Raw genomic sequence first — 10,552 nt, 5'->3', positions numbered from 1 at the left:
TTCCAAGAATAGGAAAAGTACTGACACTCAAAAAGAGTGTCAGTACATGAGAACAAATGCTGTCTGCAGAGGCGTTTCACTCAACTGCTTAATTGCACAGAAAACTGCAGTTCTCAAGAGACGCACCAAAGACATACATCACAATACTGGTGCTCTGCCTCTGTCAATCTTCTATGACTTCAGAGAAAGGATGGCGTTGTAACTCATGCTATTCTGGAAGATTTACTTTGATTCTTCCATAAACACCTACAAATGCCACAGATCTTTTGTTGCAGAGGGATATTTTCTTTTGCTGTCACAAATACTGAAGTCAACTTCTAAATGTAATCCAGGAGCACAAGCTCACAGAGTCTGTGTCTCCCGTGGCTTGGGAGTCAGGTATACAGTAGGAACCACTTCCACCTCCTGGCCCCATCTGGCTAAGATGTAGCTGACAGTTCCGTGGTGGTGGCTTTGCACTGATCTCAGGGCAGGGCTGCCTTTCTGCTGAGTCTGCAGCAAAGGAACCGACCGGATGGCCACGGGGACACCATAAATCACAGTATCTGGACTGAGCTGCAGTGTTGCTCATTTGCCACCTGAGGAAGAGAAACAGGTGGAAAAAGAGGAGCAGAAATGGTACAGGGAGGCTTTAGGAGCCGAGTTCTAGGCAAGAACACTGAGCCTAGTAAGGGGCTCTGAAGAGCCCTGTGATATCTTTAGAAACAGAAATAGAAAATGTCAGCACTTGGCTGCAGATATGTCAGAGTAGCTCCAGGATGTTTTCTGTTTTCACAGCCAGACTGTCAGAAGGCTTGCACAACCTCAAGGAAAGCCCCTGGGAGTGCAGAACCCCTTAGGGAGAATCAAATCTCCTGTGGTTTCATTCCTCCCTCAGGATGTCCTGCAATCTGCAACCAAACAGAAGGGCAGTGCTGATGTTCCTTCAATACAAGTGCAAATCCCTCCAGCTTTTAAGAATGGTGATGCCCTTCAGATACAGCAAGAAAAGCTTTTTCTTTTCCTGCAGATGGCAAACAGCACTGCTTGGCTGATGTCCAGACATTTAACCGAATTATAACTCATTTTAACTGCACTAAGCATTAATCCTTTGCAGAGTACGTGCTTCCTGTTGGCCAGTTCTTCCTCGTTCCCTGTCCCCCAGCTCCCCAGGGAGGGGGAGGCTGGAGCAGCTCCTGCCATGGGCAGCACACATCACTCCTTAGCCTTGAACCATTTCCAGTGTCCACAAACCAACTACAGTGCTCTCATGCTACTCAGCATCAGGACTTCCCAGGTACAAATGTGGCTGTGAGCCCAGCCATCAGCTTTCTCTATTTGCTTAGTGCAAGGGTAATGTTTTCTGGAATATCATTGCTGTCCCCTTTCCATAGCTGAGTGTGCATTTCCCGAAAGTGTGTGATAGTGACAGTTAGTCAGCTGACAGCCAGCCAGGCCTGCAGCAAACAGGGCTGCTGGACATGCTGATAAACTCTGCATCCGTCTTCTTGCCACGATGTTAAGGAAATGGAAAAAGAAATTCCAGTTGCTCTTCCTAAAGCATCAAACAAGAAAAGGATTGCCTTTCTAAGCCCCTCCCTTTGTGCTATGTTCCTTAATAGTTTGTAATAACTGTTGCAATAATGTCAATACAGAAAAGGCAAAGTGGGTGCTGTACATGGATTGAGTACACTGTGGCCTGTACAGATGTTGAAGGCATGTTTTGTTTAAAAAGAAAACATGAACTTGTGAACTAAGCCCTACGGAGAATACAACTTCTGAAGTTGTGTGTTGCTATTATTAACCTAATTTGAATAAATATCTGATAGCAACAGGAGTCCTTTAATTGGCATAGGCTTGCAAAGTGTGAGAAGCTTGTATAAAAAGTAGTTAATGCTTGCAGATGTACATATGTGTGCTGCAAAGCCCTGTACTGACATCAAGTGGTGACATGTAAGCGTGCTGAGATGAGACAGCCTGGCTCTGAAGAAAACCTGATTTTTAAAACTCCAGTTGATGTGAAGTTTTATTTGAGGGTTTACTCACATATTCTCAAATTGGTGTGTTCTTTATGTTTCTAAGATTAAAGAGTACTTTCCCCTCCAGGCTGCCCCAAACCTGCAGAGTGAAGCACATCCTCTCATTCCGTGCCCCACCACAATAAAGGTTGCGTGGAGTGGGTGAGCAGAGCAGCCATGCTGCACTACTGATCCTGGAGTCATCACCAAGCTTGTGCCTGTGCTTTGCTATGGCACAAAGAAATACTCATGCTGTCCACCTCTCGCTATTTTGTGTTACAGATGTGAAGGCTGGGGGAAGGAATATCCAAAAGTTGGAGGTTTCCAAGCATGCTTCGCCTTCAGCCCTTGCAATGAGAGAAGGGGAATTGTTCAACCACCAAATAGGTTTTTTCAAGGTTTCCACATGTTGACTTTGAGGCCGGGCTTTGCCCTCAGAGGTTTTGTTTTCTCTTGAGCAGCTGGACTTTAAACTTTAACATCTCCTGTTGAGCCATTTCCCCAAAGAGCTGCAGGAATGCAGGCAAGCCACCATTGATCGCAGAGAGTAGCAATGGCAAGATGCTTTTGGACAATGTTGTTTCTTCTCTCTGCCCTTTTCCTTCAGACAGAGCAGACAGGTATGGCCTTTGTTTTGTTGTGGCTTTCATTCTCCTTTGTGCTCCTGCTCTTGTAAACATACCGGTGTTTATGTACCTCCTGTCATGTTTGCCTTGTAGCACAGGCTGACATCACTAACAGCTATCCGTGTTTCAGTACATTTTTGCTGGTTTTTTTCATATACCTAAGTAAAAATGACAGTAGGTTACTGAGGCATCGTAATCTGGTAATACCGTCGCTGACATAGTAAGAAGAATTTTGTTTTTCTGGTTGCTGATGTAATAAAAATAAAAGAAGTATATGTTTTTTGCATTCATCCTCTATGGTTTGTCCAAATGTGCAGCGGGGGTCTAGAGAACTGTTAGAAATTCAAAGCATGAACACGAAGCTTTGTCTTACTTAATATCGCATGCGAGCCTGCTGCATGCTTGCAAGCCTTCACAAGCATAACTAACGAACTCCAGAATATTTTTTGTATTGCTTTTAATATTCTTCAATTCTAATATCATTTATAATCTCAACCTTTGAGTCCCCAAAGTATAAAATGCAGAACAACCAAGCAAACAAACAAAACCAGTCCCTGCTCCATTGGATTTACCTTCTGAGTAGAGGAGAACTGACAAACACGCGCTGCCACACGTGGCCATGTCCCAGTTAATGTCAAAGGTGAAAGTGCTGCCCCAGCCCTCCCCCTGCTAGGCAAGTTCTGGTGTGGACATCATTGCAAACAGGAGTTTCAAGGTTTGATCTCTCTCATGTCTTCAGCTGTCTGCCTTTCAGAAATTATTTTTCCAATTTTTACTGAGACCAAAGAGCCATGAAACCCATGGCAGAGCAAAGCCTAGCCACAAAACACATCACCCAACCATGGGTCTTTAAGATCCAGGGGCTTGCAGTTGTACCAAACACCACCTGCCTGGGAATAAGCAAGGCACCCTCAGAAGAGATGCTACATCCCTGTGACTCCACAGCCTGGTTTGGGCTGAAGAAGTAGACCTTTTTTGGAGTTTACTGTGGCTGAAACTCTGAATCATCCAAAGGATTTCTCTTCACAATAAAAATTGGCAGCTTAATAAGATCTTAAAAAAAAAATTAAAGTGAAATCATAAAGGATAGCCTGAGTACTAATATCAACAACATCATTTCAGTGTTTATATCAACTGATGATGCAAACAAAGTTATCAAGAGGCATCGACGTGCCAACTCCCTGCATTTTGAGGAGGTCTTGCAAGGCAGTTTGGAAAGGGAATGCCTTGAAGAGAGGTGCACGCATGAGGAAGCAAGAGAAGTATTTGAAAATGATGAAATGCTCGTAAGTATTTTGTTATACCTTGTGCATGTGGAGAAATGTTTTCTTGGTGACTTTGGTTTGATTTGTTATTGCTATTTTATTTACTACAAGTTTCTGCAATTTGCTTCCACCGTTCGGATTTTTCTCTGTGTAAAACGATCTTCTACATTTTTAAAATCCCCTCCTGAAATTGATGTGTCCTGCATCTTGTGTTGGGAAAGCACACAGGTGTTATCCCATCCTGACCACACACACACAAATACAGTCTCAACATCCCTTGGGGACTGGGAGGAGCAATGGGGTGCTGGGATGGAGGGAAGAACCCATAGCAGTAGTAAGACTTACAGAAGGAGGATTTTGGGGTCAGTGGCCACAAGTGCCACTGTACAAGAGGTCCTCTGCAATGTGCAGCTGGATGCTCTGCTCTCTAACACAGGAATCTGTGCAGAGATGGTTTATACAAGGAAGAAGAAAAAACAACCGCAGGACTGGTGATCCAAGTGCCTCAGGGCAAGATCAGGAGCAGCAGGCTATAGAAGAGCATTGGCTGCTCCCTCTGGGAAGGAAGGGACAGTATAATCTCTCATGTAGTGCTTCTGTTTTACAAAGTACCCATGGAAAGTAATGTTATTTGAGAACTGAAGTCCAACTTTCCCCTTTTTTTTTTTTTTTCCAGAAAATGTTTTGGGATAACTACTACGGTAAGCTTGTCTCTTGATTTCTCTCCTCACAGTGGTGTCATGCTCTGAACATTATGCTTCAGTCTTATCAGTCTTATGCTGTTTTTGAGTTTTCAGCAGTTTATTCAAAAAGAAACACTCAGTTGCTACTTTTTCATGTCTCTAGTAAAGCAAGAGGAAAAGTGCTGATGTGAAAGGATTTAAAAAGTCCTAGATAGGAAGAAATAGCTAAAACTGCAGAGTGTGTGTAAACTGAAGGGGAGCAGATGCTATGATAGGAAGCAGGCTCTTTCTCTCCCTGGCTGTCACCTGGGAGCAGGACATTTTGCTGTTTGTGGCTACGTCTGTCTGTGGCTGCCATTTCCACAGCATGGACTTGTGGGGCCAGAATAGGCTGTGGTGGCAGCTGTGGTCCAGGGTGGTGTTAAAAGAGAGCAACCAGGGTATGGAAGGGAAAACAGGTGTATTTTCCACAGTATGCTGAGCATTAGAGTGTTTAAGAGACGACTGGAAAGAAATGAGCCTGCAAAGCTGACATGAGGTGATGCAGCCAGGCACCCCCTGAGCGCAGAGCCCGGGGCAGCAACATGTGGCAAGTAGACTTCACACCTCCCTCACCACTGCATGTCCAAAAAGTTCTCTCACTTATTTTTAATTAGTTTTTATTCTTTTGTAATCAGAGGTTTAGATAGTGGATAGGGAGGCGGTATTAATTTCCTGTGAGGGCGGGACTGCTTGTCCTTGACTCTAACAGGGTGCTGTTCAGGACTGTCCGTACAGGAAGCGTCTGCCTACAGCTGAGCTCTCAGGGGTGGGAGTGTTTCACCACCTCCCTCTACATCTGGCCGTCCTTCCCCAGGTGGCTGGAGGTGTTCCTCCAGCCCATGCCAGCACGGTGGCCTGTGTGAGGACACCATCCGTGGCTACACCTGCACCTGCACCGCGGGCTTCGAGGGGGAGGACTGCGCCTTCGGTGAGGCACTGCTGCCAGGACACAGGCTTGGACCCACCACAGCATGCACTATTTCCTGATGCTCCTCCAGCTGAGATGTTCAGCCTATGTATCCTTACCTATGCTAAGCCACAGTTCGCAATGCTACCCCACTGCATGCCTAATGGTTATCAGATACTACTGCACCAGACCAGATCTTCATGTTTACTCCACCAGGTTTTGGTTCTCAGCCCTGAGGTCAGTATTTCTGCCCAGCAGGGCCCTTCTCTGCAGCCCCCTGGGGAGCAGTACCTGCTCCACAGGAGCCACCAAGAACCACGCTGAGTACAGATTTCCTTGCTGCTTCCCTGCCTGTGGGCTAGATTCAGCACCAAAACCTCTTCCTGTTGCTTTGCACTGAAGGTTAAGTGTTTGCTCATCTGTAAAAAGCTGGCTGCCCATGTCTCAAGGATGATTAATTCTCCTTTCCTTTATTTTTTCCTGCTGGTTTTGATTTTTATTAATTAGTTTTAACTTTCTTAGTGCAAACATGAAAAATAAGAACTATAAATTTGCTTAAGCTGCAAAACAGCAAGCTGTAGCCTTTTTTTTCCTCACACAACACCTGCCTTCTAAAAAAGTGCAGAAAGCCACTCTGGCGCAGCTTCTTAGTGTTTTCCTTAAATGAGCAGAGAAACCTACAGCATCCTTTCACAGGTTCATGTACAAAGCTTAACTTTTGGTTACTAAGGCTTTTTCTCTGTCTGCTCCATTCAGCTAAAAATGAATGCCGGCACCAAGGAAAAGAAGGATGTCAGCACTTCTGCTACCCAGGAAGTAATTCCTACCATTGCTCCTGTGCTGAAGGCTATGAGCTTGGGAAGGACAAAAAACAATGCATCCCATTAGGTAAGTGTGAGCATGGAAGTTAGTGAGGATCCATGCTTGGTGCTTGGATGGACAGAAGCATTACTGACCTCTCAAACTGGGGAGAAAAAAAGGAGGAATCTAAGGACCACCAAAGATGCACAAGCAGCAGTAAAAGAAGCAATACTTGATCTGAACATTTAAACATGAGTGTGCAGAGAGCATTTGCATCACTCTACATATTACCCAATTATGAGAGGTTTTCCACTCTTTCTCACACTAATTTAACCTCAGTAAAAGGTAACTGATGACCTGCCTGTTTGGGAATGAGGTTCAGTTGATTTGGATCGGGCATGTGATGGCATGATAAATGAAGGGCAGAAGTTGCTGCCATGTTGGTTTGAACAGGTAGCTCTCTTCATTGTTGCATTCAGTCTAAGTACCTCATTCAACCTCATCCCCCCTGTATGCAAGGTCTACTAAAAACAAAGTAGTATGCTTAGTCCCTGTCTATATTAGCAAGTAGGACAGACAAATACGATCTGTGTATGTGGCTTTTGATGAAGATTTAATGTTCACACCAAGTGCTCAACTCAGATGGGTTTTATTTCAGACTATCCCTAGGGCTAAACATCATTAACTGTAAGAGCACATGGTTACAGGGGCTTACTTCTGATTCAGCTTCACCTGAACAGAATCCAGTTTATGTGAACCAAGATGAGGACACAAGGTGGCAGAAAGTGTGTGCACATTAACTCAGAGATTCACTTGAAATGCAGGTTCCTCCTCTGAACCAGAACACAAAAGTATGCACATCCCCCTTATAGTCTTCCAAAAGGAAGGCCAAGAATTATCCTGCCGAGATGAGGCCACAGTTGTGAGGTGTCTGGTACAGTTCAGATACAGGATATGAGGATGAGGAAGAAACCTGTGATGACAGTTGTCTGGAGTGGAAGCTTTATTCTTTGGAAACTGTGTTCCTAAGTCACGGGCAGTGAAATCTGGCCACCACAAGCCTAACACAGTGACCAAATTGTTAATTGTCATTTCTAAGCTATCAGACAACAGAAGTTAAGTTAATTATTCTGATTTTCACCAGTTGAGAAATTCTCCTTTTCCCAAACCCTACATTTTGTGAGGAATGAATAACATAACTTGCAGGTAGTTTTTGTCTTGAAATGTTGAAGCATGAGGTTTTTGCTTTTGTCTGTTTGTTTGTTTGCTAGATCAATGTGCATGTGGCAGACTTCAAGACAGTGATAATCTGATACGCGAAACCCCAAAGGAACATGGCAAGCAATTTCCTTGGCAGGTATTTCTAGCAGTTCATGAAACTCATGAAACTCATTACTCAACTTCCTGTGGACAGTGCCATTTAATAATCTTCTTTCTGTGTTGTCTTAGGTCCTGTTGCTAAACTCAGAAGGGAAAGGTTTCTGTGGAGGAGTGCTGCTAAAAAGTAACTTTGTACTGACCACAGCAGAGTGCGCCCTTCTGCACAACCATTTTAAAATCAGAGTTGGCACTGGTAGGTGATTAAATATTTTCTTTTGCGCTTTTCAGCATGGATAAGCTTCTTTTAAAAACAACTTACTAAAATTTCTGCTGTTTACTGAAATTTCCCAAAAACATTTGCTTTGGGACGCAAATGCGCTGCCGCCTCATTTAAGCAGCTTAGTTAAGTATCAAGTTAGAACTACCACTGTGATACGTCTCTCTACAAGCCAAGAAGAGAGACAAGTACCTCTCAAGGGCAGCTCACAGGGGCTGCCTCAGTACCTGGGATAAGCTAAACCAGGTTCATTTAGAGTTCATTTGCTCTGCACCCCCAAGGAAAGAAACTATTCATGCCCAAATTCAGTTCTGTTGTTGGGTATTTGTCCTTCCTCTCAATTATGCATGCATCTACACAAGATTGAAAGGCTGCCAAACTGTCATTCTTAATTCACCTTTAACATATCTGTTTCAAGAAAGAGCATCTTTCTCTAGCATACATACTCCTCAGCACATCTAGGCAGTTGTTACCAATGCGCATGCAGTTATCAAGTCTGGTAATTTAAATAATTTAAGTAATTTTAATAAATGCCAGTCTCTGGTAATTGATTTCAGCAAGTCATTTGATACTGTCTCCTACGACATCCTTATAACAAAGCTGAGGAGGTGTGGGATAGATGAGTGGACAGTGAGGTGGGTTGAGAACTGGCTGACTGGCAGAGCACAGAGAGTTGTCATTGATGGTGCAGAGTCCAGTTGGAGACCTGTAACCAGTGGTGTTCCTCAGGGGTCTGTGCTGGGTCCGGTCTTGTTCGATGTCTTCATCAATGACCTTGATGAGGGGATAGTGGCCACCCTCAGCAAGTTTGCTGATGATACGAAGTTGGGAGGATTGGCTGACACGCCTGAAGGCTGTGCTGCCATTCAGTGAGACTTGGACAGGCTGGAGAGCTGGGCAGTAAGAAACCAGATGAGGTTCAGCAAAAGCAAGTGTAGAGTCTTGCATCTAGGGAGGAATAATTGCATGCACTGAATAATCACATGCACTGGCTGGGGGATGACCTGCTGGAGAGGAGCTCTGCAGAGATGGACCTGGGTGTCCTGGTGGATGACAGGTTGGCCATGAGCCAGCAGTGTGCCCTTGTGGCCAAGAAGGCCAATGGCATTCTGGGATGCATTAAAAAGAGCATGACCAGCAGGTCAAGGGAGGTGATCCTCCCCCTCTACTCTGCCCTGGTAAGGCCTCATCTGGAGTACTGCGTCCAATTCTGGGCTTCCCAGTACAAAAAAGACAGGGATTTCTTGGAAAGAGTCCAGTGGAGGGCTACAAAGATGGTGAGGCCTGGAGTATCTCTCCTATGAAGAAAGGCTGGGTCTGTTTAGCTTTGAGAAAAGACTGAAAGGGAACTTAATCCTGGTCTATAAATACCTAAGGTGTGGGGGGCAGGGTGGTGAGGCCAGACTCTTTTCAGCAGTGTGTGGAGACAGGACAAGGGGAAATGGCCAGAAACTGCAGCACAGGAAGTTACACACAAATGTGCGTAAGAACCTCTTTACAGTGAGGTGACGGAGCACTGGAACAGGCTGCCCAGGGAGGTGGTGGAGTCTCCTTCTCTGGAGATGTTCCAGACCTGCCTGGATGCCTTCCTGTGCGACCTGCTGTAGGGAATCTGCTTTGGCAGGGGGGTTGGACTCGATGATCTCTGGAGGTCCCTTCCAACCCCTACAATTCTGTGATTCTGTGATTCCTAAGAGCAGTCAACATGTCATTGCTTCACAGGGTGTAACAGAACAAGCGGAGCCGAGAAGATCATGGAAGTTCATGAGAAACACATTCACATCCGGTATGACGAAGACACTGGTGAGAATGACGTTGCACTGCTGCAACTCCAAGAGCACATTGAGTGTGGTAACCACCAGCTTCCTGTATGCATCCCTGAAAGAGACTTTGCAGAACACATTTTGATTCCAAAATTGGCTGGTACAGTCACTGGTTGGAAAATGGAAGGTGGTGAATTTCAAGGCGACGAGTTGCAGGTTTCATATCTTCCCACCGAGGATTGTGAACAAATACTCAACGTAAGCCTCACAAACAGGCAGTTTTGTGGACACAGCCAGGAGGCCATAGAGAAACAGCTGGCTGGAGGGAGCTTTATGGCCACTGTGTATAAGGGCACATGGTTCCTGACTGGTATTCTGGGACCTTGGCCACTAGAAGATGCTGACAGGAAAACATTTTTATTTACCAACACAGCTAGGTACATGATATGGTTTAAACAAAAAATGAAGTAAGACGCAAACACAACCAATCCTCCACTACCAAACCCCTACCAATCACTGCAAGGAAACATGCGGAAGCAGCCAGTAGAGCCATCTGATTATCACCATTTGCAGCAGTGGAAGTTGCAATGATGATACCTATTTTACTCCAATTCATACAGAAAAGCCCATTTGTCTTTCCTTCCTCTGGTAACACGCAGTACTGTAAAAGCCATGATGCAGAAAACCTAGCTGCTTTACTAATAAACAGACTGAACTTTAAGTTTACTAAACTGTTTGCTCTAAAATTCAAAAAGTATTGATGCTTTTCTATCAATGCCTTTTATGAGGTCTTTTAAATGTTGCTAAAATAAGTCTTTACAATGCTTGTTATCCTCAAGTCTGGTTCAAGAAACCCACGCTCTTATTTCAC

General features: G+C 44.7%; 2 protein-coding genes across 2 annotated transcripts in view; one reads left to right on the top strand and one right to left on the bottom strand.

Annotated features, from left to right (window-relative positions):
- Positions 1-10,552, bottom strand: part of ADPRHL1 (ADP-ribosylhydrolase like 1) — a 400,125-nt gene that overhangs the window by 240,397 nt on the left and 149,176 nt on the right. The window lies entirely within an intron of this gene.
- PROZ (protein Z, vitamin K dependent plasma glycoprotein) lies at positions 2,471-10,402 on the top strand. The gene is made up of 8 exons (XM_052664399.1): positions 2,471-2,617; positions 3,746-3,909; positions 4,565-4,589; positions 5,428-5,541; positions 6,277-6,408; positions 7,593-7,678; positions 7,771-7,894; positions 9,641-10,402. Exons 1-8 carry the CDS (start codon positions 2,551-2,553, stop codon positions 10,150-10,152), a joined length of 1,224 nt encoding a protein of 407 aa, XP_052520359.1. The 5' UTR covers positions 2,471-2,550; the 3' UTR covers positions 10,153-10,402.

This window comes from Tympanuchus pallidicinctus, unplaced genomic scaffold (genome assembly GCF_026119805.1).
Source record: "Tympanuchus pallidicinctus isolate F22 unplaced genomic scaffold, pur_lepc_1.0 scaffold6, whole genome shotgun sequence".
Lineage (NCBI taxonomy): Eukaryota > Metazoa > Chordata > Aves > Galliformes > Phasianidae > Tympanuchus > Tympanuchus pallidicinctus.
Note: the sequence above shows the minus strand (reverse complement) of the source record. Positions and strands in the feature narration are given on the sequence as shown.

What these genes read in the sequence shown, in the direction of transcription:
- PROZ (XM_052664399.1), top strand. Translation starts at nt 2,551, where the DNA reads ATGGCAAGATGCTTTTGGACAATGTTGTTTCTTCTCTCTGCCCTTTTC. An exon ending in GGGGGAGGACTGCGCCTTCG is followed by an intron (nt 5,542 to 6,276) that starts GTGAGGCACTGC and finishes TGCTCCATTCAG; the next exon opens with CTAAAAATGAATGCCGGCAC. An exon ending in TAAAATCAGAGTTGGCACTG is followed by an intron (nt 7,895 to 9,640) that starts GTAGGTGATTAA and finishes ATTGCTTCACAG; the next exon opens with GGTGTAACAGAACAAGCGGA.